Source organism: Periophthalmus magnuspinnatus, chromosome 22, assembly GCF_009829125.3.
Source record: "Periophthalmus magnuspinnatus isolate fPerMag1 chromosome 22, fPerMag1.2.pri, whole genome shotgun sequence".
Lineage (NCBI taxonomy): Eukaryota > Metazoa > Chordata > Actinopteri > Gobiiformes > Gobiidae > Periophthalmus > Periophthalmus magnuspinnatus.
Window position 1 is genome coordinate 25,908,853 of NC_047147.1, and position 19,722 is coordinate 25,928,574.

Genomic DNA, 19,722 nt, shown 5'->3' on the forward strand with positions numbered 1-19,722 from the left:
GCTGAACTAGCAACTGCTAGCATAGACTGTCTATACAAATGAACATAGCTAACCTGCTAGCATAGACCGTATATATAAATGAACATAGCTAACCTGCTAGCATAGACTGTATACATAAATGGACATGGCTAACCTGCTAGCATAGCCCCGTGTTTGTGTTTAACCCTATAGCGTAGCGGATTTTCCAGCAGCGTAACTCCGCAACCAGTCGTGCTCTCAAGTAAATTCAAACAGCGTCTCAAAGCGGAGACACGGGGCTATTTAAATATTTTTCCGTCAGTTACGGTAATCTGCCTCTTTAGCTCCGCGAAGGTGAGGAATGAGAGCGCGGCGCTGCGGGGATTTTCCCAGTCATTTATTTGATGTGTAAAAGAAAAAATATGGATGAAAGTGTAAAATAGAAGTAGATGTGTAAAAAAATGCAGTAAATTCTGATACTTCCTTTAATATGATTTTTATGGCTAACAAAAATATAAAAGTCTAGGTGACCTATACTGGCCCATAGTGTGCTCAGTCCTTAAAGGGTTAACCTGTGCTTCGTTTCTCGTCCTCAGAGTCTACAGGAGCTGGTGGAGGAGAACCTGCTGCAGACCCTCCCCTCCTCCCCGTCCTCCCCCGCCTCCCCTCTGTCCCGTCAGCGTTGGCCTCACCCGCGTCACCCCGGGGTGTTGCCTCAGCCCGAGCCCCTCGAGGACCCCGCTCCCTTCATCCTGGACATAAGGAACTTCCCCGAGCTCGCCAACGCAGACATGAGCTCCCAGAACCCCAACATCCAGGTGAGACTCCAGTGGGACTGTCACATATTAGTCTTATGAAACTTTACAGTACATTAAAAGTAAAGGTGCACTATGTAGCTTTCCCGGTGAAGGGTTTGCCAACTGCTTGTCTCCATGGAGATGCCTTTGCTTTGACTCGCAGGTTAAACTAAGTATCACTTTAATCATATATGAGGTCTATGGAGAGGCAAGCCCATTCACAGGAAGAACTTTAAGATAAGTTTGAATTACACGTTTTATTTCTTCTCACTCTCTCTTCCCTCCCTCGCTGTCTCTCCTCCTCTCTTTCTGCTCTCCTCCCTCTCTTTCTTTCTACCCTCTCCTCCCTCTTTCTCTCTGTCTCTCTCCTTTCTTTCTACCCTCTCTCTCTCTCCTCTCTCTCTTCTCTTTCCGTCTCCTCCCTCGCTCTCGATCTCTTTCCACCCTTTCTGTGTCTTTGTCTCTTTCCCTCTCCCTCTTTCTCTCTCTTTCTCTTTCATTCTCCTGTCTCTCTCGCCTCCTCTTTCCTCTCTCTCCACTCTTTCTGTCTCCTCTCATTCTCGCTCGCCTCTTTCCACTCCCTCTCTTTCTCTCTCTCTGTTTCTGTCTCTCTCCTCCTCTTTCCACCCTTTCCTCTCTATCTCTCTCCCTCTCCCTGTCTCTTTCTCCTTCTCTCTCTTTCCTCTCTTCTCTTTCCACTCTCTCCTCCCTGTCTCTCTCTCTCCCTCTCTCTCATCTTTCTGCCTCCTCCCTCTCTCTCTTTCACCCCCTCTCTCTCTATTTCCCTCTCTCTTTCTCTGTCTCTCTGTCTCTGCTCTTTCCACCCTCTCCCTGTCTCTTTCTCCTTCTCTCTTTCCTCTCCTCTCTTTCCTCTCCCCTCTTTCCACTCTCTCCTCCCTGTCTCTCTCTCTCTCGTCTTTCTGCCTCCTCCCTCCCTCTCTCTTTCCACCCCCTCTCTCTTTCTTTCCCTCTCTCTTTCTCTGTCTATTTCTCTCTCTCTCTCTCTTGGCTCTTTCCACCCTCTTCCATTTTTCTCTCTCTCCCTCTCTTTCTCTCTTTCTCTGTTACTGTCTCTCTTCTCTATTTCCACCCTCTCTGTCTCTTTCTTGCCCTCTCTTTCCTCTTCTCTCTCTTTCTCTCTGTTATTACATTCACAAAACACATTATAGACAAACGGTAACTTGAAACCTCCCACTTCATGACATCACGAGGTGGAACAGAGCATTTGGAGATGTTAGACTAATAATGGTGTTAGTCCAGGTCTGTTTTTGAGGACGTAAAAATATTAAAACACGACTTAAAGCTACAAGAGTCCATTTTGCGAGATGTAGGACCTTTTAAGTTTAATGCCATACCACGGAACATCCCAGGAAAATAAAATCTCCTGGAAACAAGCAGAAGAAAAGAAACGTTACATGATTTGATCGCACATTTGAATTCACATTTTGTCATATTATCAACGATTTATCGAACCAAATGTAACTAAACATCACGTGGTAGTTCATATAATCCACTGTAAATGTAAACTGTCCTCCAGGCAGACAGGGGGCAGCACCTGCGACCTGCCCATAGACCACACCGCCGTATTTTGTACCCGGGCCCTCAGCCTCTGTCCTCAAACACACAGTCACTTTCATTCATAGACTTAGTTTCTGAATTTGATCTTGAATTTTAAATAAACAACACTGTAAAGTCGATAAAACAAACGTAAAAATAACATAAGTTTGTTTTTGTGTTTAGATTAAAGCCTCTGTACCTGATTGTGTTTGAGTGAAATGTGCCTCCCCCAGTGAAGATGTTTTAAAAGCAGCTCCTGAGGCCAAAGTACTGTGTTTTATGAAGTATAAGTCACGCCAGGGTATAAGTCATACTCTCTCTCTCTCTTTCTCATCCTCTCTCTGTTTTTGTCTCCCTCTCCTCTCTCTCCTCTTTCTTCTCTCTTTCCACCCTCTCCTCTCTCTCTCCCTCTCTCTCCTCTCTTTCCACCCTCACCTCCCTCTTTGCTCCCCCTCTCTCCTCCCTCTCCTCTCTCTCTCCCTCTCCCTCTCTTCTCTCTTTTCCCCCTCTCCTCCTTCTCTCTCTCTCTCTGTCTCTCTCCCCTCTCTTTCCACCCTCTCCTCTCTCTCTCCCTTTCTCTCCTCTCTTTCCACCCTCACCTCCCTCTCTCCTCCCCCTCTCTCTGTCTCTCTCTCTCCTCTCTTTCCACCCTCACCTCCCTCTCTCCTCCCCCTCTCTCTGTCTCTCTCTCTCCTCTCTTTCCACCCTCACCTCCCTCTCTCCTCCCCCTCTCTCTGTCTCTCCTCTCTTTCCACCGTCTCCTCTCTCTCTCTCTCTGTCTCTCCTCTCCTTTTACCCTCTCTCTCCCTCTCTCTGTCTCTCTCTCCTCTCTTTCCACCCTTACCTCCCTCTCTCCTTCCCCTCTCTCTGTCTCTCCTCTCTTTCCACCCTCACCCCCCTCTCTTTGTCTCTCTCCCCTCTCTTTCCACCCTCACCTCCCTCTCTCCTCCCCCTCTCTCTGTCTCTCCTCTCTATCCACCCTCTCCTCTCTCTCTTTCCACCCTCTCCTCTCTCTCTCTTTCCACCCTCTCCTCTCTTTCTCTATCTCTCTGTCTCTCCTCTCATTTTACCCTCTCTCTCCCTCTCCTGCCTTTATCTCCTCTGCCACGCTCTCCTCCCTCTCTCTCTCTGTCTCTCCTCTCATTTTACCCTCTCTCTCCTCCCTCTCTCTGTCTTTCTCTCCTCTCCTGCCACACTCTCCTCCCTCTCTCTCTGTCTCTCCTCTCCTGCCACACTCTCCTCCCTCTCTTCTCTCTCTCTCCCTCTCTCTTTGATGTGTCTGTTAAAGTTCTAGTCTTAGTCCATTTTTACCTCTAGAGCTGAAGATTTTAGGGGGCAAATGTCACGTGTTGTAGTTCTGGTCAGATTGAGTTAAAATGAAGCTCATTATCGTCTAACTTGAGTAACAGAGCTTCAGACAGAGCAGTGCCCTCAGTTAGCTTCTCCCCCAGCTGTAAAGTGTCATGTCTGTCTCCGTCTCGTGTCCCTCAGGTCACGATCGAGGTGGTGGACGACACGCAGCCGCAGACGGAGGTGGAGATGGATTTAGCCAAAGAATCTCAAAGAAACGACTGGTCCGTCTCTTCGTCCGAATGGGCCAATAGTCACAAGAAACTGTTCTGGCCCCTGTTTTGGGAGTACCCCGATCGCCACGACAACAGGCTGGACGGGTGGGACAGTGCGGAGGAGCAGGACCTGACCTTTGACCCCGAAGAGCCAGCGCTGAGTGGAATCGGAGGAGACTGGGGCAGCAACTGGAACAAAGAGTGGAGAGAGAACTATGGTGAGAAATGGATTTAGTATTGGCTAATGACATTTGAAAAGCACGTTTAGTCCTGGTTTAGTCCTGGTTTAGTCCTGGTTTTAGTCCTGGTTTGGTCTTAGTTTAGTACTGGTTTAGTCCAGTTTTAATCCTGGTTTAGTCCTTGGTTTAGTCCTGGTTTAGTCCTGGTTTCAGACCTGGTTTTAGTCCCGGTTTAGTCTTAGTTTATAGTACTGGTTTAGTCCTTGGTTTTAGTCCTGGTTTTAGTCCTGGTTTTAGTCCTGGTTTGGTCCTTATTCAGTGTTGGTTTAGTCCTGGTTTAGTCCTGGTTCAGTCCTGGTTAGGTTGCAGTTTAGTCCTGGTTTAGACCTCATTTAGTCCTGGTTTAGTCCTGGTTTTAGGCCTGCTTTTATCCCTGGTTTAGTCATAGTTTAGTCCTGGTTAAGTCCTGGTTTAGTCTTAATTTAGTCCTGGTTTCAGTCCTAGTTTTAGTCCTAATTTAGTCCTGGTTTTACTCCCAGTTTAGTCCTGGCTTAGTCCTAGTTTGGTCCCGCTTCGGTCCCGCTTCAGTCCGGGTTTAGTCCCGGTTTAGTCCCGGTTTAGTCCGGGTTTAGTCCTTGGTTTAGTCCTTGGTTTAGTCCCGGTTTAGTCCCGGTTTAGTCCCGGTTTAGTCCCGGTTTAGTCTGGGTTTAGTCCCGGTTTAGTCCTGGTTTAGCCCTGGTTTAGTCCTGGTTTAGTCCTGGTTTAATCCGGGTTTAGTCCTTGGTTTAGTCCCGGTTTAGTCTGGGTTTAGTCCCGGTTTAGTCCCGGTTTAGTCCCGGTTTAGTCCGGGTTTAGTCCGGGTTTAGTCCGGGTTTAGTCCGGGTTTAGTCCGGGTTTAGTCCGGCTTTAGTCCTGGCGTCCTGAGTCTTTAGACATGTGTTGGCCTCTGTTTAGAAACAGTCGTATGATGTGGAGTCTGGAGCTGAGGTCAGACGTTTGGACTTTCTCTTCGCTCGTGTTCTGAAACATGGATGTAAATGGGTCGATGTTTTTCTTCTGTCGTCTGTGTACTTTGGATGTGATGAGTGTGCTGCCCCCTGCTGACACGCTCCCATGTTCACACGCACTTTTACACATAAACAAACCTGACATGATTTATGAAGGGCCCTCCACTTCCAAAGACCTGAACCCAAACATGTCCGACTGTGAACAGACGAAAACACACACGGACTCACTGAAAACAGCCACTGACTCCAGGGATTAACCACGAGCTGAACCAGGACTGGAACTGGACTGAACCAGGACTAAACCAGGACTAAACCAGGACTAAACCAGGACTGAACCAGGACTGAACCAGGACTGAACCAGGACTGAACCAGGACTGAACCAGGACTAAAACCAGGACTGAACCAGGACTGAACCAGGACTGAACCAGGACTGAACCAGGACTAAACCAGGACTAAAACCAAGGACTGAAACCAGGACTGAAACCAGGACTGAAACCAGGACTGAAACCAGGACTGAAACCAGGACTAAAACCAGGACTAAAACCAGGACTAAAACCAGGACTGAACCAGGACTAAAACCAGGACTAAAAAGGATTAAAACAGCACTGAACCAGGTCTAAACCAGGTCTAAACCAGGTCTAAACCAGGTCTAAACCAGGTCTAAACCAGGTCTAAACCAGGTCTAAACCAGGTCTAAACCACCAATACGTCTGTACTTAAACCAAGACTAAGCAGGACTGAACCTTGAGATTAGACAAAAACTAAACTAGAACGTGGTAGGTCTATACTAGGACTAAACCAGGTCTAAATAAGAACTAAACCGGGACTAAACCAGATCTTAACCACACACCGTGATATAAAACGACCCCTTCAGTTCCCAGGACCATTACTGAAACATGTCCAACTGGAGAACAGACAAACACATTCACTTAACTCTCCGAAAACCCTCCAGAGACTCCAGTTCTCGGGGTTTAATGGGTCTTAACGTTACACAAATTAGCACAAACCAAATATAACCTCAGAACAACATCGATATCAACACCGCGCCGCCATTTTGTTTGGATTTTCAAACTCGTCACGTCAAAGTTCCTCTCAAAAGTTTGGTGTTGGCGCAGGCGAGACCCCAGGAAACCACGACTTATATCCATTTTACAGATTAACCACGTGAAAGTAAAGCAGTTAATCTGATCTTTATTGCACTATATTTTCCGCAAATGCCGAGCTAAGCCAACGTAGACTCAGAGCTGAAGCCCGATACAAAGAAAACACTTTTGAGAGCCGTGTACGTTTCAGCTGTGAACAACGGGGCCCAACTCCAACGTCTTAAATCATCCTTTCACAAGTTATTAGATCGGTTCTGTTTGTGGGTTAAGTCCACTTTTAGTCCGGCTTTAGCGCTAGTTTAGACCTGGTTTAGTCCTGGATTGATCCCGGTTTAGTTTGGGATTAGACGGAGGTGGTAGAGTCGCTAAAAATTGGTGGTCCAGGGATTAAAATATAAAAACTATCACTACTACTACTTAAAGAGCAACTGTCAGGCTGTAAAATGACGTATAATTTGAAGTTAAAGTATAATTTTAAAGAAAAAATATTCGTTCTTTGCTTATTTCCTCCCAAATCACTACGATACACTGGTCCCTCCTTTGTCGCGGAAATTACGTTTGCAATCGGCGTAATCCGCGAAGTATCAGATTTATTTTTTACAATTCTCTTTTTTGTCTCACCACACACTTTATACACTTTTCTCACACACTCTTCCATCGTCTTCCTTTTTCTTTCTTTCTTTTTCTCTTTCTTTCATTTTCTTTCTTTCTGTTTTTCTCTTTTTTCTTTTCTTTCTTTTTTCTCTTTCTTTTTCTTTCTTTTTTCTTTTTCTCTTTCTTTCTTTCTTTTTTCTCTTTTTTTTCTTTTTTCTTTTTCTTTCTTTTTCCTCTTTCTTTTTCCTTTCTTTTTCTCTTTCTTTTTTCTCTCTCTTTCTTTCTTTCTTTTTTCTTTTTCTTTCTTTTTCTTTCTTTTTTCTCTTTCATTTTTTCTTTTTTTCTCTGTCTTTCTTTTTCTCTTTCTTTCTTTTTTCTTTTTCTTTCTTTTTCTCTTTCTTTCTTTTTTCTCTTTTTTCTTTATTCTCTTTTTCTTTCTTTTTCCTCTTTCTTTTTTCTCTTTCTTTCTTTTTCTTTCTTTTTTCTCTTTAATTTTTTTCTCTCTTTTTCTTTCTTTTTTCTCTTTCTTTCTTTTTTCTTTCTCTTTCTTTTTTCTCTTTCTTTTTTTCTTTTCCCTCACCACACACTTTATACACTTTTCTCACACAGGCGTTAACATTTTCTCACATTTCTCTCTCGTTTAAACTCTCTCAAAGTTCAAACCTTCGTAGGCGTCTTTGTCGGTGCAGAACGTTTCATCGACGTTGTGGGTTTTGTCGGGGGGAAAACAAATTGCAAAACGTACAGCACTTCAGAGTCACACTGCGATCCGACGTTTATGTAAATTTGTCTGAACACATTCTGTACTGGACAGGAGACACGGCACGGAGGAGACTGATGGACAATGGTCTACAGTCCAACAGCCAATCAGGACGCACGACACAATGGTCTAGAGTCCAACAGCCAATCAGGACGCACGACACAATGGTCTACAGTCCAACAGCCAATCAGGACGCACGACACAATGGATGATCAGACGCTGTAAAAAAAACATGTAAAATTCCACTAAAAAAATCCGCGAAACAGCGAGGCCGCGAAAGTTGAACCGTGATATAGTGAGGGACGACTGTATAAGGACCATAAACCATAAACCGGTTATATAAATGGACATAGCTAACCTGCTAGCCGCCGTGTTCCAGCTAGGAAGCGAGCATTGCTGCACTTCCGGCTCCACGATCTGGGTCTTAAATGTTCGTATTAATCCGCTCTACGTGATCCTGGGGTTTTTATTTCACTATTGTGCCCAGAACTCGAGATATAAACATTTGAGGTCGCTCCCGTTAGCATTAGCAACAGTTTTGATTGACAGCTCCCTGCTAAACCAGTGGTGGCTCCGGATTGGCTCTTTGGTTGCTATGATACTCGCGGTTGGAGTCGGTCTCTGGTCTTATCGCACCGACCTGCACTTTAAACTTTAGCCCCATTTTCACGGGGTCTCGTTAGTTTACGTTATGTTGTCACTCTTTCCATTTCAGGTTTGAACTTTTCTGAACCTTTCGCATTCACATAAATTAGCGAGGGTTTATGAGATCAGAGTTTGGCCCGGTCCACGTTGGTTCGGACCAGCGCATGTGTTGCTTGTCATTAACACCTTTGGCAGATTTGTTTTGTTTTTCCTCTCGGCTCCGTTCACCTCACACAGCCAGTACCACCTCATACCACATTTGTTACATGATTTCTCCAGCTATTTGAGGACATAAGGAAGTCCAGGGTAATTGCATAATATCATGTTCGCTCCACTTGCACTTTCACACACAAGTTTGGACCGCCTTAAAAAAATATATTTGGGTTTTAAATACAAAATGTGACCGAAACATGACTAAATGAGGTCGAACTGGACTTATGTTTAGTTTAGGTATAAAGCGACGTCTAAACCAGGTCTGAACAAGGTTTAAACCGGGACTGAACCAGGTCTGAACCGGGACTGAACCAGGTCTGAACCGGGTCTGAACCAGGACTGAACCAGGTCTGAACCAGGTCTGAACCAGGACTGAACCGGGACTGAACCGGGACTGAACCGGGACTGAACCAGGTCTGAACCAGGACTGAACCAGGTCTGAACCAGGACTGAACCAGGTCTGAACCAGGTCTGAACCGGGACCAAGCCAGGACTAAGCCGGGACTAAGCCAAGACTAAGCTGGGACTAAGCCGGGTCCAAACCAGGACTAACTACATAGAAAACAGATGTAAAGCATATTTAGCAAGTTTGACTTGACCGGGGATAAACCGGGGCTAAACCAGGACTAAACCAGGACTACTCTAATGGATTAGACCAAGTTTAACTCAAACTATGTCTAAACCAGATGTAAACCAAGTCTGAACAAGGACTAAACCAGGTCTAACTAAACAGAAAACAGATGTGAAGCATATTTATCGAGTCTGACTTGACCAGGACTAAACCAGGACTAAACCGGGACCAAACCGGGACCAAACCGGGACTAAACCGGGACTAAACCAGGACTAAACCAGGACTAGTTAATATAATGGATTAGACCATGTTTAACTCAACAATGTCGAAACTAGAGCTAAACCAGATCCAAACCAAGTCTGAACCAAGTCTGAACCAGGACTAAACCAGGACTAAACCAGGACTAAACCAGGACTAAACCAGGACTAAACCAGGACTAAACCAGGACTAAACCAGGACTAAACCAGGACTAAACCAGGACTAAACGAGGTCCAAACCAGGTCCAAACCAGGACTAAAACGTGTTTAATTAAATAGAAAACATATTCATCGGGTCTAACCAGTTAAAATCCAGACTAAACCAGGACTGAACCAGATCTAATCCAAGTCTAAACCGGGTCCAAACCCAGACCTAAAACCAGGCCTTGAGAACCACTCCTCTTTTATAACGTTCCGGTGTTATTGAAAGCTGTGGAGGAAGTGTGTGTATCCGGATCAGTTTAAGACCACACAGGATATTTGGAGAGCTTAGCAGAACTCTGTCTCGCTCACAAAAGGCCTCCTTAAATGACCCTCCGAGTTTATGACCAGGACCAGGTCAAAGGAGCAGAGACGCTCCCTCTGGCTCCCAACCAGTCTGTCTGTTTATGTTGGTGCGACCTCCTCGTCTTTCCTGTGGATTCATCTGGGCAGGAAATTGTTTGGTTATATATTAATTACTGCAGATACAACACACACGTTCTTAATTATGTTTTTTGGAGTTTTGACAAGTTTTTAGCCTATTCTTCCTGTTTTATACGTGTGTGTGTGTGTGTGTGTGTGTGTGTGTGTGTGTGTGTGGGGTAAGGCAAGTTTACAGAATAAGAAAGACAATAAAATCACACAAATCAAAACCAATAATCACAAATAATCATCATAAAATTAACATTAAAACGGAAAAGTGCAGGATAAAACCCTTTCAGTCACATGCACAGATAAACAGAACCATGTGGAGTCTGGATTTAAACATTGTCAAAGTCGAGGCCTGTCTCACATCTTTAGTTAGGTTTAGTCCTGTTTTGGTCCTGGTTTAGTCCTGGTTTAGTCCTGGTTTAGTCCTGGTTTAGTCCTCCTCGTGTGAGATGGTTCATGTGGCTCATGTGGGAGATGTTCTTTGGTGCTGGTCCATGGAGAGACTTGTTCACACTGAGCTGCTTTAAAGTCTCTGAGCCACAGGAGCCAGAGACCTGAGCCACAGGACACATGTGTGAAGTACTTCCTGGTTCTAGTCCTGACCCGAGCAGCAGTGTTCTGGATGTTCTGGATGTTCTGGATGTTCTGTTCTGTCTTAAGGCTCGTTTGGAGAGTCCAGTGAGCAGGACGTTACAGTCGTCTAACCTCCTGGACACAAACGCAGGATAAGTCTCTCTAAGTCTGATTTTGACAGTTTCCCTTTGAATTTTGACATGTTTTTAGGTGGTAAAAAGCTGCAGCCGTTACTGATTTGATGTGGCTGTTAAAGTTCAAGTCTGAGTCCATTATTACCTCTAGATTTCTCGCCTGATTTGAAGGTTTTAGAGAGAGAGACTGGAGGTGACGCTGACACTTTCTCTGTTTCTGTGGGTCAAAGACTCTGACTTGAGTCTTCTCTGAGTTTATCTGGAGAAAGTTGTTTTTCCTCCACACACTGATCTGTTGATGCAGTGAGTGAATCCACTGGTCCATATTCACCTGCTGCAGTGAGACATAGATCTGAGTGTCGTCTGCAGAGTTGTGGTAGGACACATTATTGCTGCGTATTAACTGGCAGCATGTAGACACTGAACAACAGGGGTCCTAGGATTGACCCCTGGGGCACCCCACAGGTCAGGGACATTTATTTTGAGACACATTTTTCCAATTTTAACAAAGTACTCCCTGTTTTCTAGACTGGACTTGAACCAGTTTAGTGCCGTGTGGGGGGGGTCATTTACTTGTCTCAGTTGTTATAGACACACACCTGAGGCCAGACTTTTCTAGGCAGTGATATATCTCCATGGAAACAAAGCAAATGGTGGACTTTCCCTCAGAAACGTTACGTAGCGCAACTTTAAAAAGCAGTGATCTGGCTTAATATTTTATCCGTTTTGAAGACGTGTCGGGCTGCGTCGTGTCTCGCTCACGTCCCTGAGACCAGCTGCTTCTGGATCTTTACTGTAATTATGACTTTACACAAAAACTATGTGGGTTTCGTTCACTCGTGTCATACTTTAAGAAGAGATGGCTCTGACGAAAATCAAGTTTCAAAGTGATAAAATAATATAATCACACTAACAAATGAGAAAGAAAAAAAGAACTTTAGGTCAGACGCTCAAAAACGGCTCATTCACAGCTAAAAAATAAGTAGTTTAAGGTCAAAGGTCAAGATATCTGGACTTTAAATGTACGTCTGCTGAAAAAACTAACTCCACTGCATAATGTGACTATATGTAAACCGGTGTGTCTGTGTGTGTGCCTGTGTGTGTCTGTGTGTGTCTGCGTGTGTGTGTGTCTGTGTGTGCATGTGTGTGTCTGTGTGGGGGTGTGTGTGTCTGTGTGCGTCTGTGTGCTTCTGTGTGCGTCTGTGTGTGTCGGGGTGCGTCTGTGTGTGCGTCTGTGTGTGTCTGTGTGTGTCTGTGTGCGTCTGTGTGCGTCTGTGTGCGTCTGTGTGCGTCTGTGTGCGTCTGTGTGCGTCTGTGTGCGTCTGTGTGCGTCTGTGTGCGTCTGTGTGCGTCTGTGTGTGTCTGTGTGCGTCTGTGTGTGTCTGTGTGTGTCTGTGTGCGTCTGTGTGCGTCTGTGTGTGTCTGTGTGCGTCTGTGTGCGCCTGTGTGTGTGTCTGTGTGTGTCTGTGTGCGTCTGTGTGCGTCTGTGTGTGTCTGTGTGTGTCTGTGTGTGTCTCTGTGTGTCTCTGTGTGTGTCTGTGTGTGTCTGTGTGTGTCTGTGTGTGTCTGTGTGTGTCTGTGTGTGTCTCTGTGTGTGTGTCTGTGTGTGTCTGTGTGTGCTGATTAAACCTTGGCTCAGTTCTGCAGGTTTGTGTCTGAGCTCAGTGAAACTCTGAGTCTTGTGTCCAGCCGTCATCACTCTCACTGCAGGAGGCCTTTCTCACCCGCTGGCTCCCCCCTCCTCTCCTCCTCTCCTCTTATTTCACCCCTCTCCTCCTCTCCTTTCGCCTCACCTCCTCCTTCAGCCCCTCTCAGGCCTCGTCTCCACAGTCTCTCTCCTCTGCTGCAGTTTAAAGTTTACATATATGTTCTGTACCCGACTGTTTGGAGCTGCTGTAGTTGCTTGTTCTGTTTCAGTCCGACACTATATCCTCGTGTTTTACTCAGGAACAGGACTAAACCAAGTACTTCTTTCTCTTAGCACCATTTTGCTAATATGTATGTGTATCCTTTAGCCAATCCCCACTATTACATACAAGAATAATCTAAGTATCTTCTAGAAAAGTGAACCAGACTAATTGGTCAATTTATAACATGTGAAAATGACTAAATGATTCAGTGTCTCAAATGTTTCCACATAATATACATGTTCAAAACCGTCTCTTCTCTGGTTTGGTCTAGTCTGGTCTGGTGCTGCTCTGATCTGGTCTAGTATTGCTCTTCTCTGGTCTGGTCTGATGCGGGTCTGGTCTGGTCTAGTCTGGAGTCCGGAGTGGCTCTGGTCTGGTGCGAGTCGGGTCTGGGTCTAGTCTGGTCGAGTCTGGAGTGGCTCTGGTCTGGATGGCTCTGGTTTAGTCTAGTGTGGCTCTGCTCTGCTCTGGTCTGGTCTGCTCCGGTCTGGTCTGGTGCGACCCCGCTCTGGTCTGCTCTGGTTTAGTCTGGTCTGGAGTGGCTTTGGCCTGGTCTAGTCTAGTCTGCTCTAGTCTACTCTGGTCTGCTCTGGTCTGCTCTGGTCTAGTCTGCTCTAGTCTACTTTGGTCTACTCTGGTCTGCTCTGGTCTAGTCTGGTCTGCTCTGGTCTAGTCTGGTCTGGAGTGGCTCTGGCCTGGTCTGGTTTGCTCTTTTATTACATCACTGCTTCACCAGCTGTGACAGGAATCCACTGCTCTCACTTCAAAGTGTCTTATATATGTGGCCCCCACCTCCCTGTGAGCTGTGGCCCCAGGACTGAACCAGGACTGAACCGGGACTGAACCGAGACTAAACCAGGACCAAACCAGGACTGAGCCGGGACTGAACTGGGACTGAACCGGGACTAAGCCGGGACTGAACCGGGACTGAACCGAGACTGAACCGAGACTAAACCGGGACTAAACCGGGACTAAACCAGAACTAAGCCAGGACTAAGCCAGGACTAAACCAGGTCTAAATGTGTTTCAGAGTATGAGGAGTGGAGTGAGTGGGCTCCCTGCAGTGTGAGCTGTGGACAGGGCTCTCAGAAGAGGACGAGGTCATGTGGTTACGCCTGTGTGGCCACAGAGTCCAGGACCTGTGAGCTGAGGAGCTGTGCAGGTCAGAGTTTTACTGTTTTAAAAACATGAACAGAAACAAGTTCATTTTAAACAGTCTGTGGTTTCCAGACTGTTTAAAAAAACACATGTTTAAATTCCATCTTAATTATTCACCATGATGAGTTTATAAGCACAACTTTCAAAGACCAGAGTGGAGTTTTTTATTTTTTTTCCATCACAGTAATGCAAACAACTTACTTCAGTACTTTTGCTCAAATACAGTGGTCCCTCATTATGTTCTAAAAAATAACCGATAATAGATGAAATCTGTGAAGTATCAGCTTTATTTTTTACAGTTATTCTCTATGTTTTTGTCTGTAAAACCCCTCACCACACACTTTATACACTTTTCTCACACAGGCGTTAACATTTTCTCACATTTCTCTCTCGTTTAAACTCTCTCAAAGTTCAAACCTTCGTAGGCGTCTTTGTCGGTGCAGAATGTTTCGTCGACATTGTGGGTTTTGTTGGGGAGAAAACAAATTGCAAACGTACAGCACTTCAGAGTCACACCGCGATCCAACGTTTATGCAAATTTGTCTGACACAGCACGAGGAGACTGATGGACAATGGTCGACAGTCCAACAGCCAATCAGGACGCACGACACAATGCACGATCACACACTGTGAAAAAAGCATGAAAAACAGCACAAAAAAAATCTACAAAACAGTGAGACCGCGAAAGACGAACCGCAATATAGCGAGTGACAAATGTACATGGAAAAAACTGCACACAGAAGGACTCCAAAATCAACAGTTTGTTATAGTAAATTTTTGTTGTACTTGAGCAAACGAGCAAACCTCTTCTTCCCCTTTGGTTATTTTCTAAAACAGCTCTTTGTGTATCTGATAAACATACACTGCCTGGCCAAAAAAAAGTTCATTCTCTGTGTCGTTGTTTCGATTTCTCTTCTCCAACGTCAGATTTATTTCCATCCAGTTGTTGCTTTAATGTTTCTCCTGTTTCATTGATGATGGTCGAGTCTGACGCTGCTCAAAGCTTCAGCACAAAGATTCTCACTGGGGTCAAGGTCTGGACTCTGTGGACGATCCATGTGTGAAAATGATGTCTCTGTTTCTCTCTCTGCTTTCTCTCTCTCACTCTCCATGTCTCTCTTTCCCCCCTCTCCGCTTCCATTTCCCGCTCCTTCCCTCCCTCTTTCTCCCCCTCTCCCTCTCTGCTTCTATTTCTCTGTCTTCCTCCCTCTCTGTCTCTGTGCAGGTCTCTCTCTCTGCCTCTGTCTCCCTCTCTCTCTCTCTGCTTTCTCTCTCTCACTCTCCATGTCTCTCTTTCCCCCCTCTCCACTTCCATTTCCCGCTCCTTCCCTCCCTCTTTCTCTCCCTCTCACTCTCTGCTTCTATTTCTCTCTCTCCCTCCCTCCATCTCTGTTTCTCCCTCTCTCTCCCTCTGCTTTCTCTCTCTCACTCTCCATGTCTCTCTTTCCCCCCTCTCCACTTCCATTTCCCACTCCTTCCCTCCCTCTTTCTCTCCCTCTCACTCTCTGCTTCTGTTTCTCTCCCTCCCTCTCCGTCTCTGTGCAGCTCTCCCTCTCTGCCTCTGTCTCCCTCTCTCTCTGTCTCCTCCTATCTCTCTCTGTTTCTCTTTTTTTCTCCCTCGCCTCTCTCTCTCTGTCTGTCTCTCTGTGCTCACGCTCCTGATTCACTCTTTCACAATTTAATCCCGTTGAATCTTGACATTTTCATCTCGGAATCTGCCCAAAAATCCACTGAAGGAATAACCTGATCATTCCGTATATTCCGGTGTCAGCTGACCTCAATCTGCTGAACCTCGACCGGACCGACTGCAGGAGGAGACGACATATTTGCTTCGTTAAATCCCGGTGGCGTCTTTATTTATTTATTTGTTTTTTTTTGTCCATACCTCAGTGTTTGGAAAGCTCAAAACTCATTCGATTTGAAACCCGCTTCTCCTTCCTCAGTTTTTGCAGTGAGGAAGTTTTAAGTTTGTCCATGAACAGAAGCAAATCTTTATCCCGATTGTTTTTATTTGAATGTTTTATTTTTTGTTAAAGCCTTGAAGTCATAATCTCAGAGTCTCTTTCTCGTTACAGTCACCGTGACGCCAGCGACTGAAACGACGCCGCTTCAACCGACCAACAGCAGCGAGTCCCTGGACACAAGTACGTATGCATTATGGGTAAATTAAACAACTATACGCTGTAGATTTTGTTTTTTGTTTTTTGTTTTGGCTTCTGGAAATGAAAAAGATCTACTGAAGTAAAAGTGTTTAAGTATCTGTTTAAAAATGTACTTTAAATTTCTTCATTTTTCTTAATAATTTTGTGAGTTTATTTTTTGCTTCAACTCAAAATCGTTCGTCAGTTTCTCAAAAAATCATATGAAAAGTACTTTTTACTTTTCAGTCCTGTTTAAAAATGTAGTGCAGTAGAAAGTACAGATGCTGCTCTCAAATGTAGTGAAGTAAAAGTAAAAAGTATCCACTGTAAAATGTACTTAAGTAGAATTTTGAGGTATCTGCACTTTACTTAAGTACAGTACTTTACTAATTGTACTTTTTCACCTTCCACCGCTGCAGTACAACAAGTAAAAGTATCACATGAAAAAAAATCTAAAGTAAAAGTGTTGAAGTATGTGTTTAAAAATATACTTTAAGAGTAAATGTAGTGATATTGCCACAGTTCTTCCTGTTTTCATGTTTATTCCGGCTCAGTTTTCCATCCTGCTCCTTCTTTTGTTACTTCCCTGTTTTCCCTGCAGCTGCCTCTCGTTTTGTGGATCATCCCAGAGTCGTGTAAATATCCTCCCTCTATTCAGTCGTTACTCGATTGTTGACCAGTCATATTTGAAATACTAGCAGGTTAGCCATGTCCATTTATATTCACACTCTATGCTAACAAGTTAGCTATGTCCATTTATATATACAGTCTATGCTAGCAGGTTAGCCATGTCCATTTATATTTAAAATCTATGCTAGCAAGTTGGCTATGTCCATATATATATATATATATATATATATATATATATCAAGTCTATGCTAGCAGGTTAACTACGTCCATTTATATATATGCAGTCTATGCTAGCAGGTTAGCTCTGTCCATATATATATTTGGGTCCAGTTCACCTGCGCGGTAGATATTGATTAAAATAACACGTGGATTTAAACATTGTCAAAGTAGAGGCCTGTTTCACATCTTCGGGTCGGCCCATTTGAAACTTCGACGCTAAGTACCTCCCTGACGTGATGTTGACACATGGCAAAAATGATATTCACACATTGTTCACGGCGGACTCTTTATGAGCCCTTTATGTGGAAAAAAAGGCTTTGTACAGCTGTCTGTTTTTGATATTGAGAACTTTCCCTTCCCAAGATGGCCGCTAGAGAATGGATAAAACTCCAGCTGAGCCTGACACATGTTTGAACGGCTTTTATCGCTCTCCTGCCACTACACACCGGCCCGAGAACATAATAAAACCGAGAGAGGAGAGAAGGAACTGAAAACAAGGGCCGTTTTTTACAGTGCTGCGTTTGAGGGTTTGATTTGTCCGAGGCCACGCGCTCGTCCCCTGAGACGTGTCTGTGCAGGAATGTGTTTTCAGCACAGAAACTTCTCACGTGCTTCAGGACAGTCAGAGGTGAAGTAAAAGTACAGATACTGGAGCAAAAAAAATGTACTTAAATAAAACTAAAAATGTACTTAAAGAGTAAAAAGTAAGTATTTCATACAGATTTTAAGTATTATACATTGTCAAACATTGTGATTTTGATATTTAACCTGCATTTTGTTCAACAGAAACAAGTGAATCAATTGTTTTTCTTTACTTTTCAGTCCTGCTCAAAAATGTAGTGGAGCAGAAAGTACAGATACTGCTCTCAAATGTACTGAAGTAAAAAGTATATAGTGGTCCCTCGCTATATCGCGGTTCACCTTTCGCAGTTTGCTGATTTTTTGGTGAAATTTTACATGTTTTTTTAAATTGTATGAGTGTGCATTGTGTCGTGCGTCCTGATTGGCTGTTGGACTGTAGACCATTGTGTCGTGCGTCCTGATTGGCTGTTGGACTGTAGACCATTGTGTCGTGCGTCCTGATTGGCTGTTGGACTGTAGACCATTGTCCATCAGTCTCCTCCGTGCCGTGTCTCCTGTCCAGTACAGAATGTGTTCAGACAAATTTACATAAACGTTGGATCTCAGTGTGACTCTGAAGTGCTGTACGTTTGCGATTTGTTTTCTCCCCGACAAAACCCACAATGTCGATGAAACGTTCCGCACCGACAAAGACGCCTACGAAGGTTTGAACTTTGAGAGAGTTTAAACGAGAGAGAAATGTGAGAAAATGTTAACGCCTGTGTGAGAAAAGTGTATAAAGTGTGTGGTGAGGAGAAAGAAAGAAAGAGAAGAAAGAAAGAAAGAAAGAAAGAGAAAGAAGAAAAAGAAAGAAACAGAAAAAAGAAAGAAAAATAAAGAGAAGAAAGAAAAAGAAAGAAAAAGAAAGAAGAAAGAAAAAGAAAGAGAAAAAGACAAAGAAAGAAAGAAAGAAAGAAAGAAAGAAAAAAGAAAGAAAATGAAAGAAAGAGAAAAAGAAAGAATAAGAAAGAAAGAAAGAAAGAAAGAGGAAAAAGAAAAAGACAGAAAAAGAAAGAAAGAAAGAAAGAAAAGGAAGAAGGAGGAAGAAGAAGGAAGACGAAGGAAGAGTGTGTGAGAAAAGTGTATAAAGTGTGTGGTGAGGGGTTTTACAGAGAAAAACAGAGAATAATGTAAAAAATAAAGCTAATACTTCGCGGATTTCGATATTGCGGGTTATTTTTAGAACGTAACCCCCCGGGATAAACGAGGGACCACTGTATACTTAAAAAATGACAGTACTTCACTACTTTTACTTCGTTACATTCCACCACTGAAGTTTCTTAACCTTATTTCAAACTTAAATATTTGTCCGTGAACATTTATATTTCTAGCAACTGTCGACAACTGATATAAAACATGAAAAACTGCTTAAAACTGTCTTTAAAAAATTAAAAATAAATAATAAAAATAATAAATAAATAAAAATACACAAAAACGCAAGAAGAATATTATTTTTCTGGAGTAAAACTTGTAGTAAAACCTTTTCCAACGCATTTTTCTTCCAGACGTCGACAGCTGCGAGAAGTGGCTAAGCTGCAAGAACGACTTCCTCCAAAAATACCTCCACCAAGTCCTCACCGAATTACCCAGCTGCCCCTGCTCCTACCCGTCTGAAGCCGTGTACAGCGCCGTCAATATCCAAGACCCCAAACTACGCAAAACGTATCGATGGAGAGACGCCAGTGGCCCCAAGGAGCGCCTGGACATCTACAAACCGTCGGCTCGATTCTGCATCCGCTCAATGCTCTCTTACGACAGCACGACGTTAGCCGCGCAACACTGCTGCTACGACGAACAAATGAGGCTAATCACGAGGGGGAAAGGGGCGGGGTCACCGAATTTGATAAGTACGGAGTTTTCGCCGGAGTTGAATTATAAAGTCGACGTCCTGCCGTGGATTCTGTGCAAAGGAGACTGGAGTCGGTTTCATTTGGTGCGACCTCCCAACAACGGGCTGGAGTGCGGCGCGAACCCCGACGAAGACGTGTTCCAGATCGAGTTACAGGAAGCGAGGGAATATTGAAATAAAAAAAAACGAAACGCACTGGTTTTAGACGGAGAATTGCATGAGAGAGCGGAGTCGGAACAAGAGGATTTCCAGTTCGATTCTCAGACTTTGTGGCGAACTTTTGCATGTTCTGTCTGCGCTATCGTTTTCCCAATCATCGACTGAAAACATGCTAGTTAGCTAATCCCTCCCGCCCAAAAGTTACGCTCATTAGAACTCCAGGTGACCCCAACCGGGATGGAAGGACGGGTCAAACGCAGAGGACGTACAGAGACGTTAAAGGCGACCGTGTTTTGTATTTTTATAGTTAGCATAAGCTGTTTTAGCATAACAAACGGCGTCTGCGATATGTCGAAATACCAGTGTTATACAGCAGACCACAGCTGGTTACATAAATATATTTTTTATTTTAATTTGAATGAGGCCAGTGAAAAGTAAACAGTATTATTCATCTTCTTGGACTTGAGAAACTGAGACGACGAAGACGCC

At 44.2% G+C, this 19,722-nt stretch overlaps 1 protein-coding gene across 1 annotated transcript in view; it reads left to right on the top strand.

Moving 5' to 3' along the window:
- LOC117390158 (isthmin-2) overlaps nucleotides 1-19,248 on the top strand; it is a 26,135-nt gene extending 6,887 nt beyond the window's left edge. Inside the window, exons 3-7 of the mRNA XM_055230944.1 lie at nucleotides 555-776; nucleotides 3,804-4,095; nucleotides 13,487-13,618; nucleotides 15,690-15,758; nucleotides 18,731-19,248. Of these exons, the coding sequence (XP_055086919.1) occupies nucleotides 555-776; nucleotides 3,804-4,095; nucleotides 13,487-13,618; nucleotides 15,690-15,758; nucleotides 18,731-19,248 (1,233 nt within the window). The remainder of the gene's footprint in view (nucleotides 1-554; nucleotides 777-3,803; nucleotides 4,096-13,486; nucleotides 13,619-15,689; nucleotides 15,759-18,730) is intronic.
- The last annotated feature ends 474 nt before the right edge of the window (nucleotides 19,249-19,722 follow it).